This window comes from Bidens hawaiensis, unplaced genomic scaffold (assembly GCF_021521415.1).
Source record: "Bidens hawaiensis isolate Kalapana, Puna unplaced genomic scaffold, B.hawaiensis_p1.1 tig00046156_1, whole genome shotgun sequence".
NCBI lineage: Eukaryota > Viridiplantae > Streptophyta > Magnoliopsida > Asterales > Asteraceae > Bidens > Bidens hawaiensis.
This window is the reverse complement of record NW_027505971.1, coordinates 11,283-25,175: the sequence shown is the minus strand read 5'-3', so window position 1 is coordinate 25,175 and position 13,893 is coordinate 11,283. Positions and strand designations below refer to the sequence as shown.

Below are 13,893 nucleotides of genomic sequence, written 5' to 3'. Positions count from 1 at the left end.
AATATGTCAATAGACACGTAGAAAACCACAACCACCGCAAAAGGAATGAAGTAGATGAGGGCCACCAAGTAATGGCCCTTCAATTTGCATGTTCCACTTTCAACTACGAAACTACGACCCATAGTTGAAAGTGCAACAAGCAAATTAATAAGCCGTTACTTAGCAACTTTTATCACTTTCATCCTTGCAGTTGTTGTGGTTCTCTACGTGTGTTTTGGCACATTCGTTTGGACACAACACACCCACGCCTCCAAACCACACGCATACACATTATGTCAGTTAAATTTCAAGTTCCAAAAAGCCCAAGCCCTTTCACTTGAAGCCTGAGTTAACCTCAAAGTGGGTTTTAAAATGCCCTCCACAATCGAGGCTTTTCCCCAACTTGGGACGTTTTTCCTCAGCACAACTATAACCAAAAACATCACCACCAGAGTCATTGTTGATAGCACGTACAACATATCAAGACATGATCATCTCCTCTTACTCGAGTTCCAAACCTCGAGACTTTCGTCCCTAAACGAGTCCGACAATCAAATCATATGGATAAGGCTAGATGGGGACTTCAAAATGCATGTCAAGCTGAATCACTATCCTTTCGCTCCAAATGTTGAGCACCATGCAAAATTCGTGTGACGTTTCCTTCGAAGGTGCTCGGCTTGACCAAATACACCGTCAAAGATATTATGCAACGTCTTTCGTCCCTTCCAGATCATGGGTCTCAGCGTTACGTCATGATTCAATGCTCTTCTTAGCCCAATTCTTAGGCACGTTGCCGATATTAAGTTTTCAGAAAGCGAGCACGGCAAGATCAACCCTTCAAAGAAGAAGATAAAGTGAGAACCAAATCCATAAACCGTCTAACAAACAAGCAAAAGTTCATCCTTTTATACCTTATAAACTCTTTGTTACATAATTCTTCAATCGACTTTTGAGCAACATCTTTAGCTCTTTACTCTACAAAAGCAAGCAAAACCAGTGCTTTCATCAGTATCCTTATTCCTCACCAATCTTACCTAAACAATCAATCATGCAAATGTAATATTACAGATCAACTCCATAACAATAAACATAATATCACTTTTCCCCCAAATTGATTTAGGGCTGACGTCAACAACATCTCCAAATAAAGTTATACTAGCAATTAGAGCATTCACATCCCATCCCTCATCCACATCTTAATAATTACACTAAAAAGCACTACATTTCTCTCTCCAGTTCAATTAAATAATATATTTTATACCTTTATCATTACAGTCTTCTCTCTCCTCTACTCACATCCAATCTAACAAATATTAAAAAATAAATAGGGGCAAACAAAGTTCCCCAAATATTTCCCCAAATTTACAAAAAAATCACTACATTTTTCTCTCCACACTATAATTTACGCTCACAATCATTCAAAACTCCACCCTATAATTTACCAATCCCCCTCATATAATTATGGGGGATGGGATGGGAATGCTCTTAGAATATTATGATAAAAAAAATAGTTGTATAATTTAGTGTGTGAGATTCATAGCTATCTAAATACCTTGGCTTAACCGTAAATCGCTGGTGGGTTGAATCGAAACTCGGAAGTGGATATATTGTTGAAGGATCAAATGAACCAACAATAATTAGGGGAAAGGAAAGTATGTATACCTACCTACCAGATGTTGGAAGCTTCAAGAATAATTACATCGATGTAAATATAATGAGGTTGATTTAAGTGAGCTAATTTATTAAAAGGCCCGTGAGCAACAATAGTCGTATTCATTTCCATAGCTATACTTATATCAAAAAATCAATAAAAACGTATACCAAACATGTATCAAATTTTTTGGTATGGTACGGGTACGGATGTTGATATGGGTATTTTGGTACGATACCCGTTTTTGTACCGCTTTGTTTTTTTATTTTCAAATCTCTGACGATCTTGAAACAAATACTGACACTGGTACAAGTGACAAACAACCTGAATTAGTTCAGATACCGGTATGAGTACAGGTACGCGACGGGTACCAAATTAGTACAAGTATCAAACTGGTCACCGATTTAATGATCAGATAGTATTGAAGACCCTTAATCCAGTCGCCGACTTTAAGTGATATGTTTGTTTGCTCGACTATTGGATGTTATATTATTTAATATTGAAGAGTGTTTGTGCTTGTTCAATAATAATGAGGTGTAAAATTTGTTTTATATATTAAATGTGAACAATCCCAATTAAACTCCCACGTATTCCAAACAAGAACAAAATAGCAAACGTACTCGTATATGTATCTGATTGTACTTGTACCGAAATTCAACAAAAATGAGTATCGATACTCGTACCAAATAGGCTAAATTGGTACGGGTACAGGTATTTGGGACAAAATGTTAGCATAAGTTTTTTAAAAGCTCAAATTAAGTAAGCTAGGTTAATAAGCGATTCTAAACCCGAGTTTTATTTATCAAGCTTAATACAACTCGAAAGCTCAAAGGAACCTATTATCTTCCATAGTTTATATTAAAGGTAATGATAAAAATAACTTAATAATATATTTGTTTTGACTTGTTATATATAAAAGCTATTAACTAAAAGTACATAAAAAGTAATTAAAATGTAGTAAATCTATCTATTCTAATAAATAACTATCCATTTTTGCCACTTGTCACTCTTATAGCTTTCTTCTTATTTTTTTTTCAACATTTCAATATTGATCCTTATATTTTAAGTCATTTCTATATATGAATTGAAGTTTATTTTCCTTGAATGTAAATCTTATTTGATTCATTCATTTACATTAATGGTGAAAAATAATAAAATAAGAAAATATCAAAATTAAAGTTACAGACCTATAACTTTTTTTATACTGAGAATTGAGCAGCAATGCATAATTTTTTATATATGATTTGTTTCAAATTTGGATTTAAAATTTTCTCATATGTATTTGAATTCAGGAAAATGTGTATATTCTTTATTTTCTCCAACCATTTTATATAAATATTGCAAACATGAAGAATACATTTTATATATATCTCGGTATTTAGCATTAAATCATTAAAGTTGAATATTATAATTATAATCCATATGAATAACGATTTACTGTATAAACTATCTATCATTTATTTATGTCTTTTTGTGCAGTATAAAAGGTTAGCAATAAGAATATCAATATTTAGTTTTCAATATTTTCTTTCATAACTCAAGACAAAAATGCTCCAGAAACATATATTTTATGACTTCATTTATACTTTTTTATATATTCAAATATATTAAATTTAATATGCATTATAAAACAAATTACTTAATTAAAAGTATTCAAATTTTTAAACAAAAAAGTATGTTTCAATCCCTTTCCACTATTTTCGCTTTCCAAAAATCATTTAGGTTATGAAAACCTAGAATATCGTTTTCATTAGTTATTCATTCAAATCATTTCAATATTATATTACTTAGTAATTTTAATTTTAGACAAATACAATGATTTGAGGTTATGTTAATGTTACCTGTTGGGTAGTACATAATTAAAATATCTATTATAGTTTATATTCAAAATAATAAAGCTATACACAAATTTTTTTTTAAAAAAAAGAATTTACTATTATTTGAACATGGCTTTAAGGTTAGTATGTTTTTATCATTTTCCATTCATATGAAATGAAACAAATCATTTTGTTATATTTAAATTTTGGGTCTTATATGTTTCTTGATTATACAATTGTTAATTTTAATATATAAAATTAATTAAAGTTTGTCATATGCAGAATATTAACAACTACAAATAATATATCATGATTAATCAATTTCAGATTCTAATGATGATTATATCATCAAAGTACAAGTAATCTGTTTTTTGAGATAATCATGTTTTTTTTGGATAAACATGAGCAAATGATCTCAAATGACATCATATATATTAATTGATCAAAATGTATGTTATTTTATGTTTATGAATATTTTTTGTTAGTTTCATGGATATATATTATAATTTATCCAGGGTCGCGGTATGTACTTGAATAACCTTATTTGTCACACAGACAACTATACGTGGCTTTATATCAAGAGTTATAAGCAGACATATATGTTACATTATAAATAGTTACAAGCAGACATGGACTAAAGATTTTGATTTTGGATAAACAATGTATACCAACCAATACAATCACAAATGTAGTGTACAAGGACGGAGTAGTGTCAATGTTTCTTTTTTTGTTTGTCCCATTACAAATGTCCACTTTCAAAATTTATTAGTTAATTTCCAAATTTACCCGTAAACACACAAAATTAACATTAATAACCAATATTGATGGACCCAATTTCTAAGGACATTATTGTCATTTGGTAAGCAAGAAAAGTAATCATTCAATATACCTTAAACTTTGTGTTTTTCAAACCATGACACTTCTGATGGGACGGAGTGACTACTTATTTGTAACATATTTGTGTTATCTTAGTTATGTAATTTTTGTAATTTTCATATAAATTGTAATTGTATTAACAATATATGATCATTTTGTTGACTGTAATTCACTAAATGGTTAAAGTTTAAAATTTTCATCAATTACCCGTATAATACACGGGCCTCAATCTAGTTAGTTAATAAATAATAAACAAGACGAGTTCGTGCCCAAACTGAGCTCAATGTCACGGAGCAATCCTCTCAGACTTCGTGTGACACCCGAAGGCCAACGGCAACAACTCTCTATCAACAATGCGTTCGTCATGCAAGCACAACTAGGCATGTAGGCCTCCTTTCTCGCTGAGGCCGTGCTCAATAAAACCAACAAAAAAAAAGCGTTAAGCACAATTAAGCAATTCGATCTTTAAATATCTCATTCACCACTATCTTACTTAGTCATGGTAACAAATCCAACTTTCTCATTCACCACTATCTTACTTAGTCATGGTAACAAATCCAACTTTAAATTTGCAGAAGTCTTGTAAGTTTACTATATATGTTGTATTGGTTGCATTTGATAGACTTGACATCACTACATTATTGATTAATTTTACCCGGCGGTAACACAAATTATCTAGGTAACAGAAACCGTAAATTTTTACGTAGGTTATAACCAGTGAATGAACAAACGAACATCAAGTAAAAGATACGAAATTAGTGAAAAACCGAATAATACACATGCAAAAACTACAAACTGTCTGAAATCCTGTAACCAAATGCTAAGTCTCCAAATCTGTCCCAACTCATAAATTAACGCCTAAACCGATACAGACTGGCCACAAGACCATTTAAGCATATGTTATAGAGGTTATTTTCAACCAGAATCACATAAAACAACCAAAATGTGCATATAATAACATACAATTAAAAACAAGAACAAGCGGTTTGTCGAAGCCTAAAAAATGATGTCATATCAAGGTTTGAATGCAGAGAACGCCACCACCGAATTGTGTCCACCAAAACCAAATGAATTTGAAATGCCTGTCACAGAGTTATAGTTGTTAGTATATTTCATAAGTGTTATAAAACATTAATAATAACGTGCGCTTGGAGAAAACTATAAGAAACTCACCAACGTTGATTTCATGTTGTTGCTTTTGATTTGCAACGGTGTTAAATTCACATGCGACCTCTGGGTTCTACATACATAAAAGTATACCATCATATTTTTGTATTTTAGTACAAAATTTAATATAAAACGAGATAAATTAACATGCGTATAGACGTACAAATTGATTTATGGTGGGATGCACCCATCCGGTTTGGATGGCTTTGATCGTAGCAATGGCTTCCAGACCTCCAGCTGCACCTAGGCAGTGTCCAATCATAGACTAAAACAAAACAAAAAAAAACATGTTACAAACTTACCAATGTTGTCAATATTAACATGTGAAAAATGCAAAGGGCAAAAAGGTAATTTACCTTGGTTGCATTCATTTTAATCCCTTTGGTGCTTTTGAACACCTTCTTTACAGCATTTACTTCCGCTAGATCACCGACCAATGTTGATGTTGCGTGTGCATTTATGTAGTTAACCTAGGAAAAATATATGGTTTCATATATGTTTACATATTGTCAAAAATATAAAATTATATGTTGGACGTTATATTAAATAAAATTACCTCTTCAGGTGACACACCAGCATCTACAAGGCTGCTTTGAATGCAAGAAGAAACACCAAGACCATCTGATCGTGGATCGGTCATATGATACGCGTCACAATTTACCGCCCCGCCTAAGTATTCGGCAATTATCGGTGCGCCTCTTTTCATTGCGTGTTCTAAGCTCTCCATCACCTTCAAATAATATATATCTTTAATGATCAAAACATATTTATATTGACTACTTTACCCTGAAAACTAATTTCGGTCCTTTTTCTACACTCTCTTTGGTTTTCAACTACAACAAAACTAATTATCAATAATTAAAAACTTAAACAAGCTCGAACCTTAAAATAAGCTTGTTAACAAACGAGCCGGAGCTCCAGCTTCACTTATCAAACTGGCTCGCGAGCCTAAACAAGCCTATTATTTATATTATTCTTATTTAATGTATTAAATAATATTTATATAATTTATTATATATAACATTACGATATAATAACTAAATAATATATATTATGTTATATATAAAAATTATAACTAAAAAATATGAAAATAACTAAAAATGTATATAAATAATTAACAAACGAGCACAGCTAGAGCTCGAGCTCTCGTAAGTAAAAACAAGCCCCTACTTTAACTAGCTTGAATCGGATCCAAACATTATTTTCCACATCCCTATTTATTTTGTAATTCTGATCATTCAACATCACATGAAATCACTTCAAAACACTAATCCAAAATTCCCGTTAATTAGACAATCCTTTTAACAAAAAAAAAATATTAATTTCAAGAAAAAGTAACATACCAACACACCAGCACCTTCACCCATAACAAAACCGTCTCTATCTTTATCCCACGGCCTAGAAGCCGTTTTCGGGTCATCATTTCTTTGAGAGACGGCCCTGCACGCTACAAAACCGCCCAACCCAATCGGAATAATGGCAGCTTCAGTGCCACCAGCAATCATCAAATCAGCTTCCCCTCTTCTGATATGATTTGCAGCAGCATAAAAACAATAATTTGAAGTCGCACATGCGGTTGAAATCGAGTAATTTGGACCCATGAATCCAAGATCAATAGCAAGCAAAGCCGAACCCATGTTTGTTATTGCATAAGGAATGAAAAAAGGCGTGATTTTTCTGTAACCCTTTTCGATTAGGTTCTGGACCCCGTCTGAAAACACGGTTAGACCCCCCATTCCGGTACCGACAAGCACACCAGCACGCTCCTTGTCAATCTGCATATGTTTCTTGTAATATTAGATCAGACCGAGGGTTAAAATGGTCATTTTATGTCATTCAGACTGTTTATATCACTTATAAAACAGTCAATTTTTGTTTAGAAGTTAAAATCAAGAATTTGCTATATTCTGATTTGTAACAAGATAACTTCAAAACATTTAAAATCCAGAAAAAAACGTTCGATTTTTTACAAAGAACTTACAATATTTAACACTTGCATATTTTAATAAACTCCAAAAAAAATAGATCTTTATAAAATAATCACATGATCACTTCAAGGGTGTTTGGATGCATGCCTAGATATTAACAAGTTAAAATTTCTAATTATTAAAAGTCCTAATAATCAGATTAAGATAAGCCTGTATAAAGCTGCTATAAGTATAACAACTTGCTTATCCTTAACTTCAATTAACTTATTATCTCAAATTGATTTTTCAAGTTACAATAATCACTCCAAAAATGCGCATCCCAATTCAATCCCTCACAGATTACAAATTCAATATCTAACCGAGTCGATTTAAGAACCCCAAAACCTTCTATAAACATATAAATGCAAGAACGTCACATTTCGAGTGAAATTAGCATCCATTAAAGTTCAAATCTTTGATGCTTATACATCTTCTGGACTTCACTCACACCAACATTACTTTACACGTATCTCTATATATACATCCATAAACCCTATAACAGAGCATATAATCCCTAAACACAATACTTCAATTTTATAACAATTACACAAATTAAACACATGGGTTCTGCATTTCAACCAATTAATAAAAGACCCACCCACAAAGCTTATCTTATCAAGATTTAAATCTTTTTCAAAAAAGTTCAAATCTTTTTTAAAAAATTTGGCACATTATAGTAAAATTAGCATCCATCAACACATATCAAATCTATACAACTTAAAAAAAGTTCAGATCTTTTGTTTTTTGTTTTTTTGGTATATTTTTGTAAAATTAGCATTCATTAACACAAATCAAAGCCACACAACATATAAAAAGGTTCAAATCATTCAGAAACCCTGCAATCAGTATACTTCAAACTCATGGGTACCACATTTCAATCAATCAATCAAAAACCCAAAACCAAATTGGGTGAAATTGAAAAAAGGTTCAATTTTTTTCTAAAATAAAACCTAGATATTATAAAGTTTAAATCTTTTTTCCAAAAAGTTCAAATCTTTCATGCTAGTATACATAAACCCTGCAATCAGCACACTTTCATAAAGATTTAAACTTCACACTAATTAAACACATGGGTACCACATTTCAACAAATCAACCCAAAACTCAATTTTGGTATGTTAAACTTATATCATTAAAATTTAAACCTTTTTTGAAAAAGTTCAAATCTTTTTTTTTATTAAATTGGCACATTTTTGTAAAACTAGCATCCATTAACACAAATCAAACCCTTACAACTTAAAAAAGTTCAATTTTTTTAAAAAAAATTAGCACACTTTTGTAAAACTAGCATCCGTTAACACAAACCAAACCAAACCCATAAAACTTAAAGAAGTTCACATCTTTCATGCTAATATACATAAACACAAATCAAAGCAATCAAACTTACAAAAGTTCAAATCTTTTTTAAACTAAATCCTATATATTACCAAGTTTAAATCTTTTTTTAAAAAAATTAAAATCTTTTATAAACTTGTTTGGATCAAATACAAATTAAAAAACATGCAAACGGTTACTTGCATATATAATTACATTACTTGATTCTCACAGTTTGCACGTTAATTTAATTTATACATTAACTTTCCGCTTATAAGCCTAATAACAACAACAACAAATTGGTTCTCACTGTTTTCATGTTAATACCACATTTCAACCAATTAACCGGAAACCCGAAAAACAAACCTTATTGCGATTATCGCCACCAAGATCAGCATCCTCAAGGGCCTTCTTGCCAGCGACAATACAATACCTCAAACAATCATCCAACCTCCTATCATTCTTCCCATCAATATACCCATCCGAACTAAACCCACGAATCTGCCCACCGAACCGGGTCGGAAACTTGGACGCGTCGAACCGGTCAATCAACCCGATTCCACTCTCACCCGACAACAGCTTCTCGTAGTACGTGTCCACGTCGTTCCCGAACACAGATACCAGACCCATACCCGTTATCACCACCCGTTTCTTCGGGTCGGTTTCGCGTTTCGGGGCGGATGTCGTTGCTGCGGTGGCGGAGATTGAGAAATTGGGTTTGGGTTTGCGGGTGGATTTGACATTGAATTTGGTGGGTCGGTTATGAAACGGGTCGAGAGGGGTGACCCGGAGGTGGGTTGATTGAAGAAGAGCTTGAGCTTGCATTGTGGTAATATGAATAATAATAATAATAATAATAATGATAATAATAATAATGGTGGATTTGGAGAAGAGAAGATGGTGGAATGGAGAAAGTGGTGGGTTTTAATGGAGAGAGTGAGTGTGTGTAATCGATACAAACGATGTTGGGAGTAGATGTGATGTGAGAGTCTAGCTGGTGGTGGGAAGTGTGGGCTTGACTCTCAATGCTAATAAAACTAATTTTAAAGGCTTTAAATGTTTTTTTTTATTATTATTATTTTCTTTTGGAAGGGTTTAGGGGGAGGGGTGGTGGTGATGCAATTTCTTCTCGCACATCCCACTCAATCAAATGGTGACATATCGTCAACCCAAAATTCATCATAATGTGATGGAATTTGGTAGGGGTCGTGGTGTGTGATAAGAATATTTTTGTTTTTGTTTTTTGCAATTTAAAAAATAAAAACAATAGTTTAATAGAACATAATTCAACTTAAAAATTAGAATTAAAAAATAAAAGTTATAATAAACGTCTACTCCTCGTCTGAATCCGGAAATTCCAAACCTAAAGAACCTATAAGCTCAACTAGATCCCATCTCAACCGATGATGAATATCTTTATCCCGCAAGTCTAATTGGACATCATCGGGAACGGGAACTTGAGTCGGAGGATCCGGTACCCAATCTAGATAAATTGCATTTTCATCTTCTTTTATTAACACATTGTGTAATATGATACATGCATACACGTAGCTAGAGATCGTGGGTTTTTTCATTGCACGAACTGGTCGACTAAGTATGCACCATCTACCCTTTAAAACACCGAGAGCTCTCTCGACATCTTTTCTTGCCGATTCTTGCAACTTCTTAACGCCTTTTCATTGGTCTCGACAGGAAACGAAAAGGCTTTCACAAAACAGACCATTGTGGGTAGATACCATCAACAAGATAGTAGCCACGTCTGTAATATCTCCCATTGACAAAATACAGACAGCAAGGTGCGGTGCCATTTGTTACGCTCTGAAACAACGGTGATGTGTACAGAACAATGATGTCGTTGTTTGAGCTGGGAACACCAAAATAAGAATGCCAAAACCATAAATCATTTGACGCAACCGCTTCTAGTGAGATGGTCGGTCGTTTAATATCACCCATAACATACGCCCCTCGCAACTCCCGTGGACAATTCCTACATTCGATATATGTACAATCGATGCTACCGAGCATCCCTGGAAAATGCCATCTAGCCTCGTGCGCGGCGTAAAGACGTGTAATGTCGTGTCTTGTTAGTTTTCGTAGAAAATCTTTGTCATACAATTTTATAATCGCGTTACAAAAGAATTGTAGACATTCACGTGAAGTTCTCTCATAGATTTGTAAGTATTCATCGAATTGGTCGGGTGGGTTACCTGTCGCTAGTTGACGAATACCGGATGTGCATTTTTGAAGCGCCGTAAAACTTCGTTTGCCTCTCGCATCGTAATATTCTTGAAACCATTCTTCGTTTGCTTCGACGTCGGCTACAATCTTTAAAAATAAAGATTTCGGCAAACGAAAGCGTTCCCTAAACGTCTCATCATTGTATTTCGGCTCATCCACAAAATAGTCGTTCTTTAGCACTTCGTGGGCATGTATACGATCACGCTCCACCACTTTTTTCTTTGGACGGCTCAGGCCTTCAAGTTCGTTATATAACAACGGGAACCATTCGAGAATGTCATCATCCGAAGACGAAGAGCTATCGGTGTCTAAGGGAAGCAAGTAATTCGGAAATGCCATATTTTTTTGTTGTGAATGAAGGGGAAGATTGAGAGTGTTTTTGAGTTGGATTTGGTTTATGTTTTGGTTTTATATTGTTTTTTTATTTAACCCTCCCCCCTAACGGCTCCTTCCCCAACGGTCCAATTTTCTTGATAAACACCCATCACTTGCGTGATGGCTATCACGCACACCACCCCCATCACGCGTGATGGGGCGTGAGGAGGGAGCCATCACGCAGTGCCCCGCCCACTCTTATAATGTTGCTAACTACCAAAAGAATATGTTTGAACTCGGTTTTAAAAACTGATAATTTACTTGTATCGAATTTTGTTTAAAATGGTATAACTGGTTGAACTATCTATCAATTGGTTCAACTAGGTTGAATAGTTTAATATGTAATTACATATCAATATAAATTCAACTTAAAAAATAACCCAAAAGCACAATAATAAACATCATACATGAACTAACTACAATCTTTTTGTGTTCGTAAGGGTGGACGGAGCAACCAACTCACATGGTGGGAGCTTGTGTGGGTTCCAGTGCGAGTTTCGAAGCCCGCTCTGGGTTCAAGGTTGGTGTGAAAATGAATGAGAGAAAAGGTCAATCTGATGTCGAAGTTGTTTCTAGCATGCTATCGCTTATAATTGGGTTGTTATGGACTGAGCAATCAAATCTTATGGGTGACAACAATATAAATAATAGTCATTCAAAAAAAAAAACCTAACTAGAATTTCCAAAATGCACATCTTAGTTTTATATATATATACGTAATAAGCAAGTAACTTAGTTGCATCCGTGTTACAATTCTGTAAATTAAAATATTTTTCTCGCGCATCTTATTTCACCTATTTTTATTTATAGAATTATAGTAATAAACATAATGTAAAATTAATAACTTATTTGATATATTCGACTTTATAATAATAAGTTAATAGCTAGTAACTTACATGTAATTTCAATCATATCTTATATTATTATTATTATTATTATTTTTTTTTTGTAATTTCTAAATCTTTATTACAAACTACCTAATATTTTATTTATTTAGCTTGTGTAATGCATGAGTTTCTAACTTAATTTTATATTTAAGAACTAATAGTAAAGACCTAAAACCGTGTCTTGTACCCCTAACATATTTGGTACATCTTACCCATTATTTATCTAATTCAGGCAATTGAATTCTTCATACGTATATATTTGTTTCATTATCTTAAGTGGTTGTAAGTTACACGTTAAGTTTCATTTATTTGAAATCAGGTCTTAAACAACTCAAACTAATATAGTTTCTAACATCTTTAGGCTATAGGGATGTTAAATACTACAAGAACATTCTCTTCTTTTAACTTTAATGCACGAGGTGGGTATGTAACCGTCTTCCCACACTCTTACTTTTTTCTTTTTTAACCAATAAAACATTACTTATAATTGTATTATGTTGTTCTTGCAGTATTTACTTAAAAATAATAAATTATATATGTGCCAACATTTTTTTAATATATTTCTAAGCTTATATAGTGTATTAAACGTTAATGCACTTTTTTTAATGTGTGACAGAATATGGGATTGGTTTTGAGTAATCACTTTGTAATCAGTTTATAAAGTTATATTTTCTTATAGTTATAATGGATTGAAAGTTATGCAATCTAAACTCATTGTTTACGATTTGGTGAGTTGTATCAATTCGTTCTTAAACTTTTGTCACAAAACTTTTACCATAACGAATCAAATCAAACCAATAATGATTGGCTTCCAACCACGTACCCGCCACAACACATCGTAACTTTTTAACATGTAGTGCATTAACCTACTATGCGCAGCAAGCAGAAATACCTATTAATTAAGAACCAAAATGCATTCTTTCTACCATCGCCGCCACAAGATTATTCTTTAAATATTCTTTAAACTTTTACTACCAAAGCTTCACACCTTCACACTTTGACACACTTTGGGCACAAAGTTTAAACTTATAAAGTTTTGTTCTTTGGACATTTGCCATTACAAACTTGTGTCACAAAGTTTCATCCCCTTACACTTTTGGCATAGACTTTTAGGCTTTTTTTCACTTTGGCCATAAAGTTTTACACTTTTATAAATTGCATAAACTTTTAGGCTTTCAACTTTAACAACAAAACTTGTAAACTTTTTAAAACTGGTTGCAAAAAAAACTTTTTATCTTTTAACCCCAACACGTTTCACTTTCAAACTTTGGTCACTAAATTATTTTTCTTTGAAGGTACCATAACGAACCGAACAAGTACCAATCAGTTTACCGTCGCAATGCGCCGCTTTAGCAACCACAAAGAGAGTTGACTCCTTTAAGGTTTCTAGCGAGGTAACCGACAGAGACTTTGTTAGGGTCCCTTCACGAATCTAGTTTGAGTCGCCACAACAAGTGGAGTCTCTAACTTGTATGAATTAAAATGGATTTAAATAAACAATATATAAAAGAGTTATTACCATTCTGTAATGTACGCTATAACCCTACATATTATGCCAAACACTATAACTTAAATTTTATGCCAAACACTAAATATATCGGCCACATTTAAATATGACTCTAG

At 33.0% G+C, this 13,893-nt stretch overlaps 1 protein-coding gene across 1 annotated transcript; it reads right to left on the bottom strand.

Moving 5' to 3' along the window:
• Positions 1–5,152: 5,152 nt before the first annotated feature.
• On the bottom strand, positions 5,153–9,622 carry LOC143616195 (3-oxoacyl-[acyl-carrier-protein] synthase I, chloroplastic-like). The gene is made up of 7 exons (XM_077089094.1): positions 9,137–9,622; positions 6,834–7,265; positions 6,047–6,220; positions 5,847–5,960; positions 5,654–5,755; positions 5,497–5,563; positions 5,153–5,405 (listed from the first exon to the last, which is right to left on the bottom strand). The coding sequence occupies exons 1-7, from the start codon at positions 9,593–9,595 to the stop codon at positions 5,338–5,340; spliced, it is 1,416 nt and encodes a 471-aa protein (XP_076945209.1). The 5' UTR covers positions 9,596–9,622; the 3' UTR covers positions 5,153–5,337.
• Positions 9,623–13,893: the final 4,271 nt, after the last annotated feature.